The 25,437-nt window shown below is 46.7% G+C and overlaps 1 protein-coding gene across 1 annotated transcript; it reads right to left on the reverse strand.

The window, feature by feature from the left end:
- Window positions 1-836: 836 nt before the first annotated feature.
- On the reverse strand, window positions 837-25,252 carry PAK1IP1 (PAK1 interacting protein 1). The gene is given in 11 exon segments (XM_073566753.1): window positions 837-963; window positions 966-1,091; window positions 1,564-1,684; window positions 4,191-4,290; window positions 4,375-4,472; window positions 5,542-5,687; window positions 14,420-14,472; window positions 14,984-15,058; window positions 15,510-15,630; window positions 22,997-23,159; window positions 25,081-25,252. Coding segments are annotated over 11 exon segments (1,107 nt in total). The 5' UTR covers window positions 25,159-25,252; the 3' UTR covers window positions 837-937.
- Between the last annotated feature and the right edge of the window lie 185 nt (window positions 25,253-25,437).

Consider the following 25,437-nt stretch of genomic DNA (forward strand, 5'->3'; position numbering starts at 1 on the left):
AAGATTCTGAAAGCTCAATTACACTATAGCACATTCATTGAAGAACAGGTCTGAAAGTATTTCTAATATGTGTATGAGGCTGCTGTAGAGACTGAGAAACTTAGTGGCTCTCAGTTCTGGATGTGAAAGCGAGAGGTGCTGGATAACCCCTTTAATGCTATTCCATCAGCAGCTAGATACAAGCAGCCGTGGCGTATATCACCTGGTCACAAGCAGCCATGGCGTATATCACCTGGTCACAAGCAGCCATGGCGTATATCACCTGGTCACAAGCAGCCATGGCGTATATCACCTGGTCACAAGCAGCCATGGCATATATCACCTGGTCACAAGCAGCCATGGCATATATCACCTGGTCACAAGCAGCCATGGCATATATCACCTGGTCACAAGCAGCCATGGCATATATCACCTGGTCACAAGCAGCCATGGCATATATATCACCTGGTCACAAGCAGCCATGGCATATATATCACCTGGTCACAAGCAGCCATGGCGTATATCACCTGGTCACAAGCAGCCATGGCATATATCACCTGGTCACAAGCAGCCATGGCATATATCACCTGGTCACAAGCAGCCATGGCGTATATCACCTGGTCACAAGCAGCCATGGCGTATATCACCTGGTCACAAGCACTAGATTATAGAAATAAATCGAAACGTAGCTCTTGTAATAACCAAAATACACATTATCTGGATGCTTTATGTATGATTGATGCTTGGGCTATACTGCACTGCTATGCTGAAGAAATGGCCTGTCTTTGTATAGGAAAAGTTTGTGAGCAGAGTATCAATACCAGCTGGAACACTGAAGGATTAAAGAAATAATGTCATTTGTTAGAAAATATATTTTACTTGTGTATTATGTATGTGACTGTATTGCCAGTATTTCAGTTGGAAAGAGTATGAAAACCTATTTAGTCAGATTTGAAGCTTAGTCCTTATTGGGTTTCTTTGTGTTTTTAGTTTATCTGTACGCTTCCTCTTCTTGTGCATCGTCTGGTCCTCACTTTGCGGCTTTGTGCTAGTTTCGTCTGTTTGCTCCTTGGGGACCTTTCTTTTCTTCTTAGGACATTGTGAGACTTTTTCTAAAAATTAAACCAATACAGACAGTATAAAAACCCTGATGCATCATGAAAACTCTCCCACCCTGAACACACCAGCTGGATTTCTGTGCTACGTGGAGCGGCAGGGTTAATCTTACAAGCGGACACTTTCTTCCTATTGCTGGGCAGGATGCACAGCTGCATGAACTGACAGCCAGAGGCATCAGGGAAAGGTCAGAGGGGGCTAATAACTGCCCCCGATTCGCTGACCAGAGTAAAACAGGAAGCGCTACTTGACCACCAAGGTCCATCATGATACAAGAGCTACTGGGAAAACACTGAGAAAAAAACAATATCTCTGTTCATGCATCACTATACTCAAATGAAAAAGTACAAAAAAGTCTAAAAAAAAAAAAATCAACACTGTCCAACGCCAGAAACAAGTTCTCCAGATATAACGGCACACAATCAATTGACAACAATAAAGGATGACAGACAAAAGGTGTCATCTTACCAGAGGTTTCAGGGTCTGACTTGTTTCTTTTGTTTTCACCGACTCCAGGATGCCATACTGAAAGACATGTAAGCCTGGCGGACGTGCAAACATCGCAAAGCAATGTAGGCTCAGAGTTCATCTGCATATAAAGAAAAAAAATATATAATATACAAAGTAATGTATATATTTATTACATATACACACACGCCTTTGTGAATATTTTCTATTTTTACCACTGAGCACTATTATCCACCACTAGAGGGAGCTCATGGCATATGACACCTGCTCCCTAGCGGTGGCTGTGATCACAAAGTTATTGATGGCAACTAGTGATGAGCGAGTATACTTGTTGCTCGGGTTTTTCTGAGCGTGCTCGGGTGACCTCCGAGTATTCTGGCGTGCTCGGAGATTTAGTTTATGTTGCCTCAGCTGCATGATTTGCGGCTGCTAGACAGCCTGAATACATGTGGGAATTCTCTAACCAACAGGCATTCCACACATGTATTCAGGCTGTCTAGCAGTCACAAATCACGCAGCTACATCGACAGAAACTAAGCCTCCGAGCACGCCAAAATAGTCGGAGGCCACCCGAGCAACGAGTATACTCGCTCATCACTAATGGCAACCACTGATTTTATGAAACAAAAGGTTCCTCACTCGGCAGAGCCCTGTGCCTCTAACAACCACTTAGTATATGGGATCTATAGGGATTTCTGTACCTGGATCCCCACTAATCAAAGCTTCTCATATGTCACCTTGACATGTCAACAGTTTTATGACTCAGCAGTTAAGTAGCAACTACATTTTTTCCCCATAAATCAATAGCACACATGAAGATAAGGGACTCGGGTAATACAGCAGAAAATACAGCAGACTCTAAAATGCAGAATACAAGTGATATAATGGCCAGAAATCGTGTTTTTCCTCATGTACACAAACATGTTTAGTTTGGACAGTTTTATTTCCCATAAAGTTGGCTAAACCCGCTGATTTTGGTGGGACTGGTCAATTATCTGATGTATATGTGGACCTCCTGACTGTACCCTTACAGATGATATTGGGAAAGAAGGACCAGGCTTTTCACAGCCAACCCCTTTGTGATCTGGCGTGATAAGCTCCTGGTAGCTGCTTTCCATGTTGTGAACAGATAAATGCTCATGTCTATGAGGAAATCCGCAGAGAGCAGCCTTCCAAATAAACATTCAGCTGACAGATCCTATGAGTATGGCCAGCTTTACTCCTACTGCAGTGTGAGAAGGCAAAGAACCGGAAACTGATGTACAAAGGCAGAATGTCAAGAGAGGCACCATATCGTTTAAATCTGTTTCTGAAGGGCATTTGGAGGTCTAATGGCTGAATGCTTGTTCACATGTAGCGTATTTTGCTGTATTTTTTGTGTGGAGGAGAAAAAAAAAAAAAGTAGCATTTTATAGCACAAATAAATGAGATTTCTAAAATCTCATTCACACTGTGCATTTTATTTTTCATGCTTTTTTAATCATTTTTCATAAAATGTCAACATGTCAATTTTGATTTTCTTTTTTAACCAAGTGAGTGCATAAAACTGCTGCCAGCAATCTACATTTTTATTGTCAAGGAAAAAACCCTGCAAAAAGCACTGTGTGAACATCCCCAGAGGCTGGCCATGCACATTAGATAGTAATCTGCCAACCTCTGCAAGACTCTAGCGCCCCAAGAAAAAAATTCAGCTACCAAATCCTTATACAAGACTCCTGTGGCTGGGACAAGAGAAAATGAAGATACAGTAAGTGCTTGTTACCCAGGAATGGCAATACTAAACAAACTCCTCACAAAGTTAGAACATCTCCATTTTAGTTTGCCAAAACACCTAGGCGGTGGTTCCGATATTAGGCCAAACTACACAATCAAAAGACACGCTTTCCCCAAACATGAAACACGGTGCAGGTGGTGACCGACTCTCTGCATCATGCCCTAGACGGTCAGGGGTAATATAAAAGCAGCAAAAAAGAGAAAAACAGAAAAGCTGCTGTAGTCTGTAACAGAACTGCAATTACACAAGATCCAATTACCATATAGCACCCCAAAACTTACCAGCAAGCCTGGCTTAAAAAAAAAAAAAAAAAAGAGTTAATGTTTTGGGGCAGCTTCAAAGCTATTGAGAATTTGAAGCTAAACCGGAAAATAGTTTCTCATTAGTGTATACCGTAAGAGCCCAATATGCACAAGTCAACTGAAGAAGCCTCATTCTCTGGAGAAACAAAAATCTCTTCTAAAAGCAATGCATAAAACACATTAGGCAAAAAATTCATCAAGACCAGCGTTGTTCACGCTAGTCTTGTTGATGGTGCATGCTGGAGTCAGATGCTGCCGATTCATGAAGAGGTGCACGCTTCTTCATGAATCTTGAGCGTCTGACGAGTGGCGTGCGCCACGCTGGAAATCTCCCTCCAGTACCTGACTCCATGCGGAATGCCACAGTTCATGAATTAGGTGAGCTGTGGAATCTCAGCCCTGCCACCATCCCATCCCACCTCCGTCCATTTTGTTGGTGATGTGGGAAACCAGGAGTCGCGCCAAAATGTAGCAAATTTTCAACGCTTTGATGAATGAGGCACATTTTATATTAGATGGCTCAAAAATGTGCACTTTTTCTTCTGTCTCACCTTATTTAAGTCTAATCTCCACATCTTCGCATAACCATCACTTGATGAAGATACAAGAATCTGAGACCCTTTATAGTCCAAGGAGTAGAGACTTTTCACTCTGTTACATAAGAAAAAGATTAAGTATCATTGAAGAATTCAGCAACATGTCTACGGAGAAAAATGAAGAAATACTCAAGCTTACCTTGTGTCATGGGCCTTAAACTCGCAGAGGCATTTTTGGGAGTCGGTGTCATATAGTCTGATAAGTTCGTCATCTCCAGCCACAGCGAGGAGGGTATCCTGGAGATTAAGAATTAGGGACCAGTTACGCTGTCTCCATTCAATAAGGATACAAACACAGTAACTGTTTCATAGTGAACGATTGACAAAATCAAGCAAAAAAAAAAAAAAAAAAGGTTGCTATGATATTAATGCAATTTTCACACGTAGCGCTGCTCCATAGATTGTGAAGTCTTCACATTTTTCCATATTTCTGCATATTGGATCATTGTCCTAAGTTAAAAGATGACTAATTTTTAAATGATTTCTATAATCTGGCTATCTTCTTGTAGCACTTGTGTGAAGTTCTCATGTAGCTTTAAGTCATTTTTATGCAAAAAAATTAGAGCATTCCGAAGGGTTCACAAACTTTCAAGAAACACTGTGGATACGAAATAGCTGATACACTCTGTATAGCCAGAATAAAGTGATAGATGAAAGCATCTTTGCAACAAAACCTTCCAGCAACAGCGCAAAAATGACCACGAATGTCTGCAGCCAGCAAGAATAATGAATGGCCACGCAATACGGATAAAACACATTTTTTGCAGCTTAAGGATGGCTTGTTCACCTGCATGGAGAGCTCCTTTGACCGCTTGTTTCCTTCATAGCAAAACCTTCCAAATGCAAGCACCACACCTCAAATCAACTCCAGGCCTTTTATCTGCTTAATTGAGAATGACATAACGAAGGGATTGCCCACACCTGTCCATGAAATAGCCTTGGAGTCAATTGTCCAATTACTTTTGGTCCCTTTAAAAACAGGGTGGCACATGTTAAGGAGCTGAAACTTCTAAACCTATCCTCCAATTTTAATGTGGATACCCTCAAATGAAAGCTGAAAGTCTGAACTTCAACTGCATCTGAATTTTTTGTTTAAAATTCATTGTGGTAATGTCTAGAACCAAAATTAGAAAAATGTTCTCTGTCCAAATATATATGGACCTAACTGTATATGGAAGTTTAGAGGACACAGCTTTGGACCTAACTGTTAGAGAATATAATAAGTGGCAAAAAGAAAGACCGGCAGAAAAAAAAAACAAGTAGGGGAATAAAGGAGGCTGCGCAATACATGAGTGTGCGTGCTTACAGTAATGAAGCGGACTGACGATATCCTCTTTGGGTTCTTGACTGTACCAATAACTGATGCTGTTTCAAGCGTGTACACATCCACTTTGTCATGTATGACCACGACATATTTCTCCCCGCTGGGAGACCACAGAACTATGTGTGCATCTGGAAGAGAAAAGTTACACCAATAAAGAGCCAGGTCGCCTACCTGGTAACCACAAGGCCAGAGGTTTTATTTCTGACGCATGGATTAAACAGTAAATTTCAGCAATATTTAAAAGCTATACACCCAGAGAGCACTCGTGCCCGATATGCGCATTGTAAGAGGTATCACGCCTCATCAGAGCAAGAGCCGCACATGACGAGGCACACCAAGGATGTGGAGGTTTAGACCACACCTGGGCAATTGGGAAAGGCGACATTACAGGACATTCACCACCGGTCCTGACAAAGACTCGCTCTTTTACATGCCTTCATATTGATTTGGATCCCCTCAAATTACTATATACCGGCAGCTGGAATTTTTTTTAATTAACTTAGACACCAGAGACTATGAAGCCAAGTTCAGACATGGGAGATCTGACAGATTTTCTGTTGGCATTAAAAAAAAAAAAAAAAAAAAATCTTTGACAATTTACATTACAGGCAGAAGGGGTTATAAAACCTCACAAAACAAAAAAATCCTATTGACTTGCCGAGTCCATAATCCACCTGTAACAAATATTTGCAGCAATCTATTGCAGAAAATATCTACCCCATCGGACCCCACCCTAATAGGACAACTGGGTATGATCCTCACAAGGTCCAGCAAAATCTCGCCAAGACACTTTGTTTTAATCATGTAGCCATACATGTCTCAGGTATCCAGGTATAGGTCACCAGACATTTATTTGCTTGAATAGTGCCATGGCTGGTAACCACTGGATGCAACAAAGGTCACAATGAAGTAATCCGATAGCAGAATCTCCTATTAGTCTACTGGATATAATGCGGAACCTGAGAATAATTACTAGATAATGTAATCACTGGTATTATAGGACACGGGGATCAGTCACCAGATTTATGCTGTCTTATCTAAAAGTAGAATAAAGTAGTCACAAAGACCCCAAGTCCAGAGCTTTATCGCTTACTGGTTGATAAAGATGTTAAAATCAGAAAATATCAGCTGTAGCATGAGCAGAGCACTGAATGCTGGTATTCATGCTTGGCTGCCTCCCCTGCCGCAGCACGAGCAGAGCACTGAATGCTGGTATTCATGCATGGCTGCCTCCCCTGCCGCAGCACGAGCAGAGCACTGCTTCTTGGTATTCATGCATGGCTGCCTCCCCTGCCGCAGCACGAGCAGAGCAATGAATGCTGGTATTCATGCTTGGCTGCCTCCCCTGCCGCAGCACGAGCAGAGCACTGAATCCTGGTATTCATGCTTGGCTGCCACCCCTGCCACAGCGCAAGCAGAGCACTGTGTCCTGGTATTCATGCGTGGCTGCCTCCCCTGCTGCAGCAAGAGCAGACAACTGCGTCCTGGAATTCATGCGTGGCTGCCTCCCCTGCCGCAGCATGAGCAGAGCACTGAATCCTGGTATTCATGCTTGGCTGCCTCCCCTGCCGCAGCACGAGCAGAGCACTGCATCCTAATATTCATGCATGGCTGCCTCCCCTGCCACAGCACAAGCAGAGCACTGCATCCTGGTATTCATGTATGGCTGCCTACCCTTCCACAGCATTTGCAGAGGACTGCGTCCCGGTATTCATGCTTGGCTGCCTCCCCAGCCACAGCACAAGCAGAGCACTGTGTCCTGGAATTCATGCGTGGCTGCCTCCCCTGCTGCAGCAAGAGCTGAGCACTGTGCCCTGGTATTCATGCGTGGCTGCCTCCCCTGCCGCAGCACGAGCAGAGCACTGCTTCTTGGTATTCATGCGTAGCTGCCTCCCCTGCCGCAGCACAAGCAGAGCACTGCGTCCTGGTATTCATGCTTGGCTGCCTCCCCTGCCACAGCACAAGCAGAGCACTGTGTCCTGGTATTCATGCGTGGCTGCCTCCCCTGCCGCAGCACGAGCAGAGCACTGTGTCCTGGTATTCATGCGTGGCTGCCTCCCCTGCTGCAGCAAGAGCAGACAACTGTGTCCTGGAATTCATGTGTGGCTGCCTCTCCTGCTGCAGCATGAGCAGAGCACTGTGCCCTGGTATTCATGCGTGGCTGTTATGAATGGGTCACCGAGGAAGAAAAAAGCAACACACGCCAAGTCTCAGAAAACCAGAGAGGTTGGTAACTATGCAGACTGCAGAGCCCTGATCTTAACACAAAACTAGAAGAAGTCGTGGAGCGTGCCTACGGTGGTCCTGGACGCCTCGTCACAACCGGAGAGCTAAATAAGCCTAAAGTAAGAAAAGAGGAAAACTAACTCCCCAGAGCAGACCCCAAAGGAAAGACAGCCCCCCACATGTATTGACGGTGAAGCAAGTTGAAAACACAAACAAAAGGCAGAAAAATAGGCTGAGCAAACGATGGGGCCAAACTAACTTGAAAGGAAAGGAAAGATACTGTCTGCAATCTGCCAAAAAACCCTACCAAAAATAATGTCCAACGCTTCTGATAACAAAATTAACCCTGAAGTCACTAGACTTCTCCCACTATATCAGCACTGTGGAATATTCTGAGAAAGAGCAAAAAGAGGCCATTCTAATAAAGGACAAAAAGACAAAATTGGCAAACACAGATAAATAAGAGTGGAAATTCAGCACAGCCCAGCCGGGCTGGCTGACCACACAAAAACTGAGTTGACCAACAAGAGCAAGTGTGAACATTAGCAAAAAACAAACTTAACTTGAGATAACTTTGAGCAGGGGGTTGGACCAGATGGCCCAGGAGGTCCCTTCCAACTCTACGATTCTATGATTCTATGACTGGGGCAGAGCTGAAGTCCAAGACCTGAGAAACAGACTGAATCACCAGCAACAGGATAGGGCGTTGGCTGTCTTATATCCAGTCTGATACTCCAGAGATCCAATCACTATCCTCCTCGTCAGGTGGCAGACCATTACCAATTAAACTAACCTCACTACCTCCTGTCACCACCAGAGGGAGAACGGAAGGAGAACTCCCTGCTGGTGGAGCAGAAAATGAGCTCATAACACGTGGTGGCCTCCCCTGCCGCAGCACGAGCAGAGCACTGCTTCTTGGTATTCATGCATGGCTCCTCTGCCACAGCACAAGCAGAGCACTGTGTCCTGGTATTCATGCGTGGCTGCCTCCCCTGCTGCAGCAAGAGCAGACAACTGCATCCTAGAATTCATGTGTGGCTGCCTCTACTGCTGCAGCATGAGCAGAGCACTGTGCCCTGGTATTCATGCGTGGCTGCCTCCCCTGCCACAGCACGAGCAGAGCACTGCGTCCTAATATTCATGCATGGCTGCCTCCCCTCCTGCAGCACAAGCAGAGCACTGCATCCAGGTATTCATGCTTGGCTGCCTCCCCTGCCGCAGCACGAGCAGAGCACTGCATCCTAATATTCATGCATGGCTGCCTCCCCTGCCACAGCACGAGCAGAGCACTGCATCCTAATATTCATGCATGGCTGCCTCCCCTGCCACAGCACAAGCAGAGCACTGCATCCTGGTGTTCATGTATGGCTGCCTCCCCTTCCGCAGCATTTGCAGAGGACTGCGTCCCGGTATTCATGCTTGGCTGCCTCCCCTGCCACAGCACAAGCAGAGCACTGTGTCCTGGTATTCATGCGTGGCTGCCTCCCCTGCCGCAGCACGAGCAGAGCACCGCTTCTTGGTATTCATGCATGACTGCCTCCCCTGCCGCAGCACGAGCAGAGCACTGCGTCCTAATATTCATGCGTGGCTGCCTCCCCTGCTGCAGCACGAGCAGAGTACTGCGTCCTGGTATTCATGCGTGGCTGCCTCCCCTGCCGCAGCACGAGCAGAGTACTGCGTCCTGGTATTCATGCGTGGCTGCCTCCCCTGCCGCAGCACGAGCAGAGCACTGAATCCTGGTATTCATGCTTGGCTGACTCCCCTGCCGCAGCACGAGCAGAGCACTGCATCCTAATATTCATGCATGGCTGCCTCCCCTGCCACAGCACAAGCAGTGCACTGCATCCTGGTATTCATGTATGGCTGCGTACCCTTCCGCAGCATTTGCAGAGGACTGCGTCCCGGTATTCATGCTTGGCTGCCTCCCCTGCCACAGCACAAGCAGAGCACTGTGTCCTGGTATTCATGCGTGGCTGCCTCCCCTGCTGCAGCAAGAGCAGAGCACTGTGCCCTGGTATTCATGCGTGGCTGCCTCCCCTGCCGCAGCACGAGCAGAGCACTGCTTCTTGGTATTCATGCATGACTGCCTCCCCTGCCGCAGCACGAGCAGAGCACTGCATCCTAATATTCATGCATGGCTGCCTCCCCTGCTGCAGCACAAGCAGAGCACTGCGTTCTGGTATTCATGCTTAACTGCCTCCCCTGCCACAGCACAAGCAGAGCACTGTGTCCTGGTATTCATGCGTGGCTGCCTCCCCTGCCGCAGCACAAGCAGAGCACTGTGTCCTGGTATTCATGCGTGGCTGCCTCCCCTGCCGCAGCACAAGCAGAGCACTGTCCTGGTATTCAAGCGTGGCTGCCTCCCCTGCTGCAGCAAGAGCAGACAACTGCGTCCTGGAATTCATGTGTGGCTGCCTCTCCTGCTGCAGCATGAGCAGAGCACTGTGCCCTGGTATTCATGCGTGGCTGTTATGAATGGGTCACCGAGGAGGAAAAAAGCAACACACGCTAAGTCTCAGAAAACCAGAGAGGTTGGTAACTATGCAGACTGCAGAGCCCTGATCTTAACAAAACTAAAAGCAGTCGTGGAGCGTGCCTACGGTGGTCCTGGACGCCTCGTCACAACCGGAGAGCTAAATAAGCCTAAAGTAAGAAAAGAGGAAAACTAACTCCCCAGAGCAGACCCCAAAGGAAAGACAGCCCCCCACATGTATTGACGGTGAAGCAAGTTGAAAACACAAACAAAGGCAGAAAAATAGGCTGAGCAAACGATGGGGCCAAACTAACTTGAAAGGAAAGGAAAGATACTGTCTGCAATCTGCCAAAAAACCCTACCAAAAATAATGTCCAACGCTTCTGATAACAAAATTAACCCTGAAGTCACTAGACTTCTCCCACTATATCAGCACTGTGGAATATTCTGAGAAAGAGCAAAAAGAGGCCATTCTAATAAAGGACAAAAAGACAAAATTGGCAAACACAGATAAATAAGAGTGGAAATTCAGCACAGCCCAGCCGGGCTGGCTGACCACACAAAAACTGAGTTGACCAACAAGAGCAAGTGTGAACATTATCAAAAAACAAACTTAACTTGAGATAACTTTGAGCAGGGGGTTGGACCAGATGGCCCAGGAGGCCCTTTCCAACTCTACGATTCTATGATTCTATGACTGGGGCAGAGCTGAAGTCCAAGACCTGAGAAACAGACTGAATCACCAGCAACAGGATAGGGCGTTGGCTGTCTTATATCCAGTCTGATACTCCAGAGATCCAATCATTATCCTCCTCGTCAGGTGGCAGACCATTACCAATTAAACTAACCTCACTACCTCCTGTCACCACCAGAGGGAGAACGGAAGGAGAACTCCCAGCTGGTGGAGCAGAAAATGAGCTCATAACACGTGGTTGCCTCCCCTGCCGCAGCACGAGCAGAGCACTGCGTCCTGGTATTCATGCTTGGCTGCTTCCCCTGCCACAGCACAAGCAGAGCACTGTGTCCTGGTATTCATGCGTGGCTGCCTCCCCTGCCGCAGCACGAGCAGAGCACTGTGTCCTGGTATTCATGCGTGGCTGCCTCCCCTGCTGCAGCAAGAACAGACAACTGCGTCCTGGAATTCATGTGTGGCTGCCTCTCCTGCTTCAGCATGAGCAGAGCACTGTGCCCTGGTATTCATGCGTGGCTGCCTCCCCTGCCGCAGCACGAGCAGAGCACTGCGTCCTAATATTCATGCATGGCTGCCTCCCCTGCTGCAGCACAAGCAGAGCACTGCGTCCTGGTATTCATGCGTGGCTGCCTCCCCTGCTGCAGCACGAACAGAGTACTGCGTCCCAATCTTCATGCGTGGCTGCCTCCTGTGCTCATTGACAGCTTTCTCCCTATACTGTGCGTACCACAGCTGGGGAGGACTACTGAGCATGTGCACATCAATGAGAGGAGACTACACCACTCGACCCCTGCAGGAGAAACTTGGGATTTTATGAAGACTCCTTTAAGACATTCAGTAAGTGATACAGTGTTGGAATTAGGGTCTCAGTTTACTTCATGCTCCTGATGGGAAAGCAAAATCCCAGTGATAAATTCCCTTTAACATAGATCTGACCCTCAAATGAGTGTACAATACAACATGCACCAGTTTTACTGATTTCATAAAAGTATTTAGAACGCCAAGTTATCACATTTGGAGACAATATGGTGTCGGCTCAGCCTGTCACATATGCTGCTGACAATTATACAGTAACGTGTATATGTATCCAAACAGATATATAAATGACATGTATAAGAGGTGCAATATTTCTAATGCAGGCAGAGATCCACATGAGAAGTGATACATCTGTGATTGTCAGAGGCCCCACTGATCCTAAGGCAGGGTTCTCAAACCCACCATTCATCACTGCTTTGAAGTAAAGTCCAGATAGGAGACGACTGTCAGTCTGAAGAAATCTAGATGTGGGAAACAGAGCGCACAATAGCGCCATACCCTATGGAGGGAGAGTGGGTAAGTGCTTGGCTAAAGGCCCCGTCACACTAAGCGACTTACCAGCGATCCCGACACCGATATCAAGGTGTCAGGATCGCTAGTAAGTCGCTATGTGATCGCTGGTGAGCTGTCACACAGACAGCTTCACCAGCGATCAGCACAGCGACGCCGAGCGCCCGGCATCGCTGGTCATCGCTGTAAAAATAGAATCAAAATTAAAAAATATAGTTATTCTCACCTTCCGACGTCCCTTTCTGCCATCCTGCCTCTCTCCACGCTCCGGTCCCAGTAATCCTTTGCACGAATGACCGCGAGATGTCACGGTCTCGAGGGATAACAAAGTCTCGCGGTCATTCGTGCAAAGGATCACTGGGACCGGAGCGTGGAGAGAGGCAGGATGGCTGAACGGGACGTCGGAAGGTGAGAATAACTATATTTTTTTTATTATTTTTTACACCTGATCGCTGGTCTCCCGCCTGTCACACACAGCGATGCGTGCTGGCCAGCGGGAGACCAGCGACCAAAGAAAGGTCCAGAGGTTTCTTCCAGCGATCCCGGCAGGGGGGCCGCTCGCTGATCGCTGTCACACACAGCGATCTCGCTGGTGAGATCGCTGTTGTGTCACAAAAGTTGTGACTCAGCAGCGATCTCGCTACCGAGATCGCTTAGTGAGACGGGGCCTTTACGCTCACCTGGTGGAGGAGCTGTGACAGGCACAACTCCTCTGTAGGCATCAATAAAAATCATCTGCTGGCCGGTGGATGGATCCTACAGGAAATATTGGATCCCGTTGGATAAAACACACATTAGGTGGGATGTGCTGCTGGAGTACGGTAATCCAATACTTTAACAATGATAGTAAAAATGTATATTCACAATGCATTTCAACGCCGGATCAGCATCTTTATTACATTAATAAAAACAATGTGTAAGACATAATAGAAGGGTTTTTAAAGACAAACTAGATGCCAATTGCATATGGGAATGCCAACAGGGATGTTTAAACCAATAGGGAAAACTTCCCCCTCTTTCCTCATTTTCCCTATTTGTTTAACCCTTTTACGACCTTTGACGTATAGGTACATCAAAGGCAGTTTCCCTCCCTTTGCTGCAGGCTCAGGCGCTGAGCCCACATTCTTCCCTGCACAGTACAGCTGATTAGCTGTCATGTGCTTCTAACAGCCACAGGTGGATGCGAGGCAGTTAACCAGTTAAATGCTGCTGCCAATCACAGACAACTGCATTTGACAAGCATCGGAAGGAAGAGTGTCATATGTCTAGCCCATCAGCGCTACGATCACGTGATCGTGTGGCACCAATGAATTGTCATGAGAGCCAGGGGTCTGAAGATCCCCCCCCCCCGTGCCTGTCATTGTGAATTTCGTATGAACACCGCCCCATAGCCAGCGTTTATAAGAGATCGTAATGTCTGCTACACATAGCAGTATTGAAGTCCTGCTATGTGTAGTACAGGTGATCGAATGGTTGCGGCTTCAAGTCTCCTAAAAAGACAGTAAAAAAACAAAACTAAAGAAAAAAACAAAAAAAAATACAAAAGTTCAAATCACCTCTTCCTCTTTTGCCCTATTGAAAATAAAAATACCCATTTGGAATAAATAAAAAACCCAAGAAACTATTGTAGAATTGCACTTTTTTTTGCAATTTTACCACACTTGGAATTTTTTTTCCAGTTTTTCAGTACACTATATGGTAAAATTGATGGTGTCATTCAAAAGTACAACTTGTCCCACAAAAAAAAAAAAAAAAAAGACTTTATATCGATGGAAAAATAGGAAAAAGTTATGGCTCTGGGAAGAAGGGGAGCAAAAAACAAAACTGGGAAATTGTAAGGTAATAAAGGGGTTAAACAAACCTGTGGGCATTCCCATATGTAATTAGCATCCATTTTGGGCCTTTAAAAACCATTCTGTTGTCACGTCTTGCACATTATCATCATTGCTGAAGAATTGGATTACTAGAGCAGCGCAGCCCACCTAATGTGTTTTATCCAATCAGATCCATTCAGTCTGTGGCAAGGATGGTAACAACAACGCGCTACCTTTCTCTGATATTTTGAGCAGGAATGCCCATTTCGTTAAATGTTTTGCACATCCTACAAGAGTAAGTATCACATGGATAAGATATGAAGGACTTACTTTGCTTTAGGTTTTTAATAAAAGCAGAACGACCATCTATGAGATTCCAAGTTCTAGAGAGAAGAAAAAGTTCAGTTTAGCTCTATGACCCCAGATTTATGTCCCTTGGGGTAGATCCGACACTGTATGGTACAGACATGTAGTAAATGGCACATCTTAGTGCAGCAGGCTTATAAAACCAGAGTCTTGGTCAATTCTCTCTAATGTATTTTACAAACTTCTATCACTTTCCAGAACATAGTAAATGCTGCATTAACGCCAGCCCCTTTAGCTTGAATGACAGGTGAGGGGAAAGGAAACCAGACAGTGAGCCATCAATCAAGCTGAAGAGGCTGGGAACAACCTGGCGAGGCAGAGGCTCAGGAAGGGAGGTCACACCCAGAGCATTTAATGCCTCATTAACATTAATTTCTCGGGAAGGCAGCAACAGATAGAAGATATAAAAGGTGTCTATGGATTTAGCTTGCAAACAAATTAGGAACGTCCAAAACAGTCAGGCTTTACCATTTTTGGATAATATATCCTTCCAACTTTGCTTTCTGTGCATAGAAAATACTCACTCACCGTAAGGTTTTATCTGTACCGACAGATAATGCTAATTTTCCAGATGGATGGATTGAAAGAGACAAAACATGTCCCCTGTAGGGAAATAAAAAGCATTTTACTTTATACCATTGAAAACCACTGACCTAAACTCTTTACAGCTTCAGGACATAGCTTTGCGAACACAGTAAAATAATCTTTATGTTACATGGAAATTCTAAGCACTCTAGTGTAATGTAAAGTCCCCCACACGGGCTAATATCAGCGGTCGGGCTACATCAGACATTGGAACGCGAGGCCAACACCTAATGTCTGGCAGGAGCTCTCTGACACGACAGGTCTAACTGCAGCCAAGCTTTCCTAATGTTGATAAGGCTCCATGAATTCATTCTCTTGTAGTAACTGGCACGAATAATGAAAGCAACTCAGCCCACAGAAATCAATACTGCAGGTTCCAGAAAATGGATAGACCGCTATTCAGGATGTGGAGGTTTGGATGAAGGACGGGCATGTCACTGCTGGAAACAAAACACAAATTCTAACATACTTGTGAGCTCTGAACGTCTGCTGACATTCCCACTTTTTGGTGTTCCACACGCACATCAATCCATCCTCAGCTCCACTTAACAGGTGTGTATTGCCGAAGAACTCCAAGCATGTGATACTACCTAGGGAACAAGAAGGATAGGAACATCACATGAAACAAGATAACATCTGGCATTAATGTGATCAAATTGTAATAAAGGAATGCCTGACATGACATTACTATACTGTGTTCTGGTCTCAGGAGCGGAGTTTTTCTTGAAGTCCCAGGAATAAAGCCCCCGTTGCGAGAACGTCCAGGACCATTTCTCGTCGGGCGCTTCCTGTGGCACCGACGAGTGACGCGTGGTCACGGGCGGGAGGACATCAGGATTGCCGCGTCTGACAGGTAAGTAGCGACCCCCGACCCCTGCTATGTCGCTGGTGAGTTCTGCCTGTGTGGCAGCTCACTAGCGACCACTTAGCGATGCACCAGCGATCCATATCGTTGTCGGGATCGCTGGTGCATCGCTAAGTGTAACGGTACCCTAAGAACCCAATAATCACTTCAATGCTTAGTTTGCTTAAGGATGAAGGGGATTTCCTATCAGGAGAAACATCTAAGACATCTTCAATGACTGCAGAATCTGGAAGAAAGACTGTTAAGGCAAGTTGGATATTACCTAGCCTGATTCGTTGTCCTCGGGAAGATAAGGTTGGCCAAGACCAGCGTGCATGTGTATTGACCAGGAGAAACTGGCCACATATAAATTGAACTAGAACTCCCCAATTTTGCAGATACACTGCAGTGTTCACACTGGTCACAGTTTATTTTATCCTCCCAATTCCTGTTCTTACAGAAAACCCTCATGTCCATTAGCAGCAGTAGCCAAAAATACCTCTTGGCATCTCAAGAAAGTGTGCAAATGTGTTTGAAAGATATATATACTGTATATACACACAAACAAAAATAAAACTCAAAAATCTGATTTAAACAATAAGTCATTTTGTGACTATACATCCCCTAAAGACTCCACCGTCCATCTTAAACTAAAAAAAACTGCACACCTACGTGCCAGAATTACAGCACTCCTCCTATGGCATTACTGTCATGTAACTGTTGTGTCAAGTGACCACTGCAGCCAATCAGCTGCTCCTGATCTGCTACAGTCTTCAGCATTCAGTCAGAACGGAAGTTTTTCCTTGATGATAGTGCGTAATTCGACCCAGTGATATTCTGACTAGGACCATAGTCACTGGAACAATTGATACACCGTGTTTAATCAGAGACCCCGCAAACAAAAATCTAAGGGTACCGTTACACCTAGCGATGCACCAGTGATCTTGACTAGCGATATGACGCGGTCAGGATCGCTGGTGCATCGCTAAGTGGTCGCTAGTTAGCTGCCACACAGGCAGATCTCACCAGCGACATAGCAGCGGTCGGGGGGGTCGCTACTTACCTGTCACACCAGGCGATCCTGCGTCCTCCGGCCCGCGTCCACGCGTCGCTCGTCGGCGCCACAGGAAGCGCAGCAGGAAGTGGCCAATGAGGAATGGTCCAAGAGCTTCTCGCGCGATCAGCGATAACCAGCGGGGGAGCCGGTCGGAGGTAAGTATCACATGCAGCGATATCGCTAGCAATATCGCTACAACGTCACAAAATCGGTGACTTTACAGCGATATTGCTAGCGATATCGCAGTGTGTAACGGGGGCTTAAGGCTACTGCTGCCCAGTCATCCTACATGAGCAAATTAAACTAGAAGCATTGTTCGCTCCTTACCAGTAACTGCTACTTTCCATCCATTTATAAACCACATCCGAAGATTTCTAGTAATCACAGAAGCGGAGCAGATGTTACTGAAATGTGTATAAATCACACACCAACAGCATTAATACAGAACACTAATGGCTTATACCCACAATGGTTTTCTGCCGGTGTATTAAAAATGCAACAGTCACGGATATGGGAGCACAGAATGTCCAGATGAGATCTGATGGATTTTCAGCTCCACAAATTCTGAAAAATTAAAGGTTTCTGGAAAGGACTCTGCACAATGCCCTTATTTGGTCCTCAGAGTAGGTGATTTGTCTCTAGATCACACTAGTAATTTACTGCACAGTACATAAACTCAAAAAATCCATAAAGAAGTGACGGCATGATGTGGAACTTCAATCTACAGCATTCCCAATCTGTTCTGTGAATTTTCAGAGCGGATTTCACTTTTAGTATGGGGATTTTGGATTGCAAATTGTAAAGGCCAGATGAAGGGGTTGGAGCATCTCCAAAATGGCAGGTCTTGTGGGGTGTTCTCTGTATGCAATGTTTAATAGGGATTAAAAGCGTCCCAAGTAAAGACAGCCAGCGAAACAGGTTCATAAAACTCACTGATGCCCTGACTAGGTTGTCGGGTCCAATTTCACAAGACCTACTTCACAACTTGCTTAAAAAGGGAAAAGAGATGTCTGCTACTTTTATATTGATGACCAATGATAAGGTTAGGCCATCAATAGAAGATCAGTGGGAGTCTCTAGCACCACCCATCTATCAGGTGCTATCACCTCCATCACCTGCCAGATGAAAACACTAGCTAAGGCCGGTTTCACACTAGCGCATTTTCAACGCGCGCACGGCCGGGGGTAGCTCCGCCCCCGATCCGGCTCTCTGCCCGGCGTGCCCGCCCCTTCCTTGTAGCGCCGCCTCCTAGCGGACAGCGGCGCCTGCGATCGGCGCACCCTATCTTTAGCATAGGGTGCGCCGATCGTGCGCAGGTCGTGCGCTAGTTGCGCTTTGACCTGCGCTGCGCACTTATGACGGTGCGCCGTGCGCGCCAAAATCCGAAAAGTTCGATTTTGGCGCGCACAGCGCACCGTCAAAAGTGCGCAGCGCAGGTCAAAGCGCAACTAGCGCACGGCCTGCGCACGATCGGCGCACCCTATGCTAAAGATAGGGTGCGCCGATCGCAGGCGCCGCTGTCCGCTAGGAGGCGGAGCTACAAGGAAGGGGCGGGCACGCCGGGCAGAGAGCCGGATCAGGGGCGGAGCTACCCCCGGCCGTGCGCGCGCTGAAAATGCGCTAGTGTGAAACCGGCCTAAGCCATGTATAATAGACTGCAGAACAGCTTCTATTCTCTTAAATAAGAGCTGATCTGCAGCACCTACCAGCAGTCAAAAAATAGTAAAGCGCTGTGCAGTTCTATTCTGTACACTGTTATATCCAGACATCTAAGGATTAGAATTGGGCAGACTCCTGGATGTTCGGATCCGACCAATTGATAAAAAAAAAAAAAAAAAAAAAAAAAAGTTCAGGTTCGGGTCCAGAACAGCACCTGGAACACATTTACTTGAATGGGGGGGCCCCGAACATCCAGTGTTTGCCACCCTGTAATGTGCATGACAGCATGTCAAACACTGCCTCTGATAGGCAGCAAAGTCATTACCACGGCTCAGAGAGCCGCAGTTCCCACGCTGTCAAATGACAGCATGTTTACCTCCGGTCACTGGCTTCGGCTGATGGAACTGCTGCTCCCATCAGCCTACGCCTACTGCCACTAACAACGGTGATAGCAGGTGGCGGCTGATGGGAGTATTCATCAGCCAGCGCTCTAAATCAGGAATTTAAAAAAAAAAAAAAAAAACCTGCATGGGTTCCGCTGTATTTTTTGAGAACCAGCCAGACAAAACTGACAGCTGAGTGCTGGAACTCTCAGCTGTTGTCAGCATTAGCAAGGCTGGTTATCAAGAATAGAGGGGACCCCACGCCGTTTTTTTTAAATTAGTCAAATAAATAATAAGTTATAGTTGTATTGTAAATAACGCACAGCAACTATAAAGTCTTTTATTTGAAATAAAACAAAAAACCTGCAGTGTCAGAAAAAGTCTCATGGTGCAGTGCTGAGCTCAGAGAGTTCACCGGGAGAAATGAGAAATTTCTCCCGGCGACATTGTATCTTGAGACTTTTTCTCACTGTGCTAGCAGCGATCTCACCGCACTTCAGACTGACTGGAAATGCAGCATCAGTGACTGGCAGTAACTTCGATGATGTCTGTGGTCACTGATGCTGCGCTCACAGCAGCTAATTTCTCAGCCTGGACAGTTGCATCTTGGCACTGTCCAGGTTGAAAACTATTTCTCCCCAGAAATGGATTATGGTGTGTGATAGAACGACAGACAGGTTAAGGATAGGGGTTTTTTTTAGTTTTGTTTTATTGCAAGAGACCATGGCTTCAGTGGAATTAGGCATTAGGTGGGTATAACTTTATATACTTGCTGTGTATTAACTTACAATACAACTATAGGATTAGTAATGGAGAGGCATCTTATGGACGGAAATCTGTTGTGCAATTTCTCCTGAGCACGCCGATACACCATATGTGGGGCATAACTACCATTTTGGCGCATGGCAGAGCTTGGAAGTGAAGGAGCGCCATTTGACTTTTTGAATGTAAAATTTGCTGGAAAAATTAATGGATGCCATGTCATGTTTGGAAATCCCTTGATGTGCCTAAACAGAGGAAATCGCTCACACTAGTCACCATTTTGGAAACTGGACCCCTTAGGGAACTTATCTAGATGTTTGGTGGGCACCTTAAACCCCCAGAGGCTTTACAGCAGTTTATAATATTGAGCCGTATAAATCACATTTTTCCCCATAAAATTTTCCCAACTTTTTTTTTTTATTTTCGCAGGGTAAATGGACCCCAAAATTTGTTGTGCAATTTCTCCTGAGTATACAGACTCCCCATATATAGTGTAAAACTACTACTGAGGCACAGTACAAAGTTCAAAAGGGAAGAAGCCCCCTTATTGGAGTTCAATTTTTGCTAGACTGGTTTGAGGGTGCCATGTCACATTGGCAAAGCCCCTGAGGTGCCAGAACAGCAGAATCCCGCATAAGTGACTCACTTTTACAAACTACACCTCTCAACGAATTCATCTAGGGGTGCAGTGAACATATTGACACCACAGGTGTGTCACAGAATTTTATACCATTGGGCAGTGAAGAAAAAATAATTACATCATCACCAAAATTTTGTTTTAGCCCCAGATTTTACATTTTTCACACTGGGAAATGGGTAAAAAGGGCACCAGAATTTCTCCCACAATTTCTGCTGAATGCGGAAATACCCCATATATGGCTGTACGGTACTGCTTAGCCATACAGCAAGACTGGGGAGGGACGGAGCACTTTTTGCCTCCTGGAGCGGAGATTTTAATAGAATAGTTTGCAGAATCCATTTACAGAGCCCCCAAGTGCTAGAAGAACAGAATTCCCCTTCAAGTGACCGCATTTTGGAAATTGCACCCCTTTGGGAATTTATCTACAGTTATAGTGAGTATTTTGACTCCATGGGTGTTTTCCAGAGACAAGCAGCAGTGGATGTTGCCGAGTGGAAATCGCAAACTGCCATTGTAGTCACCAGTATGTGGTAGTGCCTAGCTCATGCTTCTGGAGACACACACCTGTAAATTAGGTGGGATGTTAGGCAAACTGGGGGAGGGGCATTTGGAGGGGAGCATTTGGATTTGGGAGTACAGAATTAGCCGAATTTCTTTTGGGGGGGGCCAAGGAACTATAGCGTTTTTCCAGAGACTTTGTATTGCCAGTAACATGGAAGTCCCATATATTTCTGTTAACAGATGATGAAGCGAAGTGTAGACTTGCTTTTTTGTGTGGATTGAGTTGAAGCTATTGTCGGTAACATTTTACATAATATTTGGGATCATATTTATCCGGCGCTCTACGCTGAGTGCTTACATCGGGATCTAAATCTCCGAGGGAGAGTGACGCAATTCAGAAGAAACCATCGGGAAATCCATTCACTATAATGAAGCAGCAGTTACTCTGGACTCCATCAGGCCTCTGTTCAGTGTTATCCTTTTCAGAAGTGCACAAAAATGTGGTTGACTGTTTTTTTTTTTTTTTTGCACACCACCTCCATCTGCCTCCTTATAGGGAATCTTCCACAGGGGTTCCGTTTGAATCACATACTTCAGAGATTTATATAGAAACCCCATTGTAGGCACTCAGTGTAGAGGGTAGGATAAATTTGCACCGAGACTTACTGCAATCTTTGGGAGGCACAAAGAACAAATCAACAGCAGGTGAAGAATTGTTTTTATTTATTTTTTACGCCGTACCTCATGCTGTATAAACAATTAGACTACTTTATTCTTCAGGTCGGTGCGATTACAGCGATACCAAATTTATATCAGGGTTTTAGGTTTGGCTACTATCACACACTCAGACGCTTTTTCACTGCAAAAACAAGTTTTTGCATCGTCATATTTTGAAAGCTATAATTTTTCCATATTTCAGCCCACAGAGTCATGTGAGGGCTTTTTTTATGGGACGGGTTACCGTTTTTATTGGTACCATTTTCAGGCACATGACATTTTTTGATCGCTTTCTATTACAATATTTTGGGACGTAACATGAACAAAAACCAGTAATTCAGGAATTGTTTTTTGAGGGGTTTTAATGCCATTCCGCGTGTCGTAAAATTGATACGGCAGCTTTATTTTTCAGGTCAGTATGATCACAGCGATACCACATTTATATAGTTTTTTATGTTTTGGTGCTTTTACACAAAAACTATTTTTATAGAAAAAAATTATTTTTGCATCATTGCATTCTGAGAGCTATGACTTTTTTATTTTCCCGCTGATGGAGCTGTATGATGGCTTATTTTTTGTGGGACAATATGACGTTTTCAAAAATATTTATTTACATTCGTCTTTTTGATTGCATTTTATTCCACTTTTTGTTTGGTGGTATGGTAAAGCATAGTTTTTTGCCTCTTTATTTATTTTTTTTTTTTTAACAGTTTTCACTGAAGGGGTTAACTAGTGGGACAGTTTCATAGGTTGGGACATTCCGGACACTGTGATACCAATGTGTACTTTTTTTCTCCACAAATTAAGGTATTTATTGGAGATGCTTTTTGTTTGTTTTTTTATTATGTTTTCTTTTTTTTTTTTCTTTCTGTAACTTTTTTTTTTTTTTAACATTGGCCCAGGATAGGATATCAACTTTATACTGACAGATCGCTGATCTAATACTCTGCCATGCAGTGTAGAACATTAGTGCAGCGTCTGACATGCAGTGAGGAGGCTTGTCAGCTTGTGCTCTGAGCATGAGCTGACAAGGCCACCGTCACTGGATGATACCGCGGCCCTCTTTCTGCCAGGGGTCAACATCGGCATAAAGTGATAGCATCGCGTTGTGCCGATGGGGCAGAGAGGAAGCTTCCTCCCACTGCGACGCCCCCATGATGGCGCTGTCACTTAACAGTGCATCAGAGGGGTTAAACGCCCAATTGGTGTGAGCCCCGATCGTGAGTGTTGCTTCAGGGTGTCAGCTCTCATATAGAGTTGACACCTGCATGTGAGCGCAGTGGCGTATACTTACGGCGATTTGTGGGGACACAGCTCCACCGGCACCATAACACGGTGCATGTCTGTAAGGGGTTAAGGTTTAAAATGAGCAGTAATGAATTAGTTACCATACCATTGTGATGTAGCAAGGCCCCATGTTCAACCTTCTTCTTCATATCATAGATCCGGATTGTTTCATCTTTGCTTCCAGTGGCTACAAATCGGTTATTAGCAGCTACCACGGATAAGGAGGCTGTGTGGGAATGATTCGTGAAATCGGCTGTGGCTGTCCATTGCTACATGCAGAGGGAAAGAACAATTATAAGAAATCAGGAACTTCAAATACAGCCATTTTCACCTAAAAGAGTGAAACATGTCCTTTACTACAGGTTATGACAGAGCTATAGGTCAAAGTGGCGGCAGAGAAAAAAAGGCAGCAAGAATGGGGGGGGGGTTAATACAGTGGCGGCAGAGAGAAAAGGCAGCAGGAACGGGGGGGGGGGTGTCACAGTGGCGGCAGAGAGAGAAGGCAGCAAGAACAGGAGGACACAGTGGCGGCAGAGAGAAAAGGCAGCAAGAATGGGGGGGTTATTACAGTGGCAGCAGAGAGAAAAGTCAGCAGGAACGGGGGGGGGTGTCACAGTGGCGGCAGAGAGAGAAGGCAGCAAGAACAGGAGGACATAGTGGCGTCACAGAGAAAAGGCAGCGGGAATGGGGGGGTGTCACAGTGGCGGCACAGAGAAAATGCAGCGGGAACGGGGGGGGTCACAGAAAAGGCAGCGGGAACGGGGGGGTTACAGAGAAAAGGCAGCGGGAACGGGGGGGGTCACAGGGAAAAGGCAGCGGGAACGGGGGGGTTACAGTGGCGGCACAGAGAAAAGGCAACGGGGAGGTCACAGAGGCGGCAGAGAGAAAAGGCAGCGGGAACGGGGGGGGGTGTCAACAGAGGCGGCAGAGAGAAAAGGCAGCGGGAACGGGGGGGGTGTCAACAGAGGCGGCGGAGAGAAAAGGCAGCGGGAATGGGGGGGTGTCAACAGTGGCGGCAGAGAGAAAAGGCAGCGGGAACGGGGGGGGTGTCAACAGAGGCGGCGGAGAGAAAAGGCAGCGGGAACGTGGGGGTGTCAACAGTGGCGGCAGAGAGAGAAGGCAGTAGAACTGGGGGGTCACAGTGGCTGCAGAGAGAAAAGGCAACGGGAATGGGGGTGTCACAGTGGCGGCACAGAGAAAATGCAGCGGGAACGGGGGGGGGGTCACAGAAAAGGCAGCGGGAACGGGGGGGTTACAGAGAAAAGGCAGCGGGAACGGGGGGGGGGTCACAGGGAAAGGGCAGCGGGAACGGGGGGGTTACAGTGGCGGCACAGAGAAAAGGCAACGGGAGGTCACAGAGGCGGCAGAGAGAAAAGGCAGCGGGAACGGGGGGGGTGTCAACAGAGGCGGCAGAGAGAAAAGGCAGCGGGAACGGGGGGGGGGTGTCAGAGGCGGCGGAGAGAAAAGGCAGCGGGAATGGGGGGGTGTCAACAGTGGCGGCAGAGAAAAGGCAGCGGGAACGGGGGGGGGTGTCAACAGAGGCGGCGGAGAGAAAAGGCAGCGGGAACGGGGGGGGTGTCAACAGTGGCGGCAGAGAGAAAAGGCAGCGGGAACGGGGGGGGGTGTCAACAGAGGCGGCGGAGAGAAAAGGCAGCGGGAACGGGGGGGGTGTCAACAGTGGCGGCAGAGAGAGAAGGCAGTAGAACTGGGGGGTCACAGTGGCTGCAGAGAGAAAAGGCAACGGGAATGGGGGGGGGTCACAGTGGCCGCAGAGAGAAAAGACAACGGGAACGGGGGGGGGGGGGTCACAGTGGCCGCAGAGAGAAAAGACAACGGGAATGGGGGGGGGGTCACAGTGGCGGCACAGAGAAAAGGCAGCGGGAATGGGGGGGGGGTCACAGTGGCGGCACAGAGAAAAGGCAGCGGGAATGGGGTGCAGCAGGAGGGGCACAGCAGCAGAGGTGAGACACGAGGCTCTGGGGTGCTCCTGGAGAGGGGGGTGGAGAGGGGAGCCTGGGACCCAGATGCTGCGCTGAGAGAAGCTATATAAGGGACGTGACTGTGGTCCGCACTGTTATGGGGGCGATGCTACATGCAGCTCTCAGGCTCCATACTATGAGCCCGGCACCGCTGCACATTACTAGCACAGTGAGAACACGGCAAGCCCCGCTGTGACGGAGGAGCACAAACCTCTCCGCCCGGAGCCACGCGGTATCCGAACAGGATCTGCTCATAGCAGCCAAACAGCAGCTCCATGCAGTCATCCATGCTGGGCAAGAAACGTGCATCCAACACAGCGCGCTTCCGCCCCGGGGGCCTTCGCCTTGTAATAGACTAGGTGGCTATGTATTTGCCTGTTCATAGCGAGCACAGTAACCGCATATAATGCCGCTTAACACTCGTAAAGTGTACATACACTGAGTAGAGTAGAATATCGTTCAAAATCTGCGCTTTTATCTCATGGCTTTTTCTTTATTTCATCATTAAAAGGCGCAGTAAGGCCACCACTTCATATAATCAAACGCTGCAGGGATGATACGGCTGAGC

This window comes from Dendrobates tinctorius, unplaced genomic scaffold, assembly GCF_039654945.1.
Source record: "Dendrobates tinctorius isolate UK_male_01 unplaced genomic scaffold, ASM3965494v1 ptg000004l, whole genome shotgun sequence".
NCBI lineage: Eukaryota > Metazoa > Chordata > Amphibia > Anura > Dendrobatidae > Dendrobates > Dendrobates tinctorius.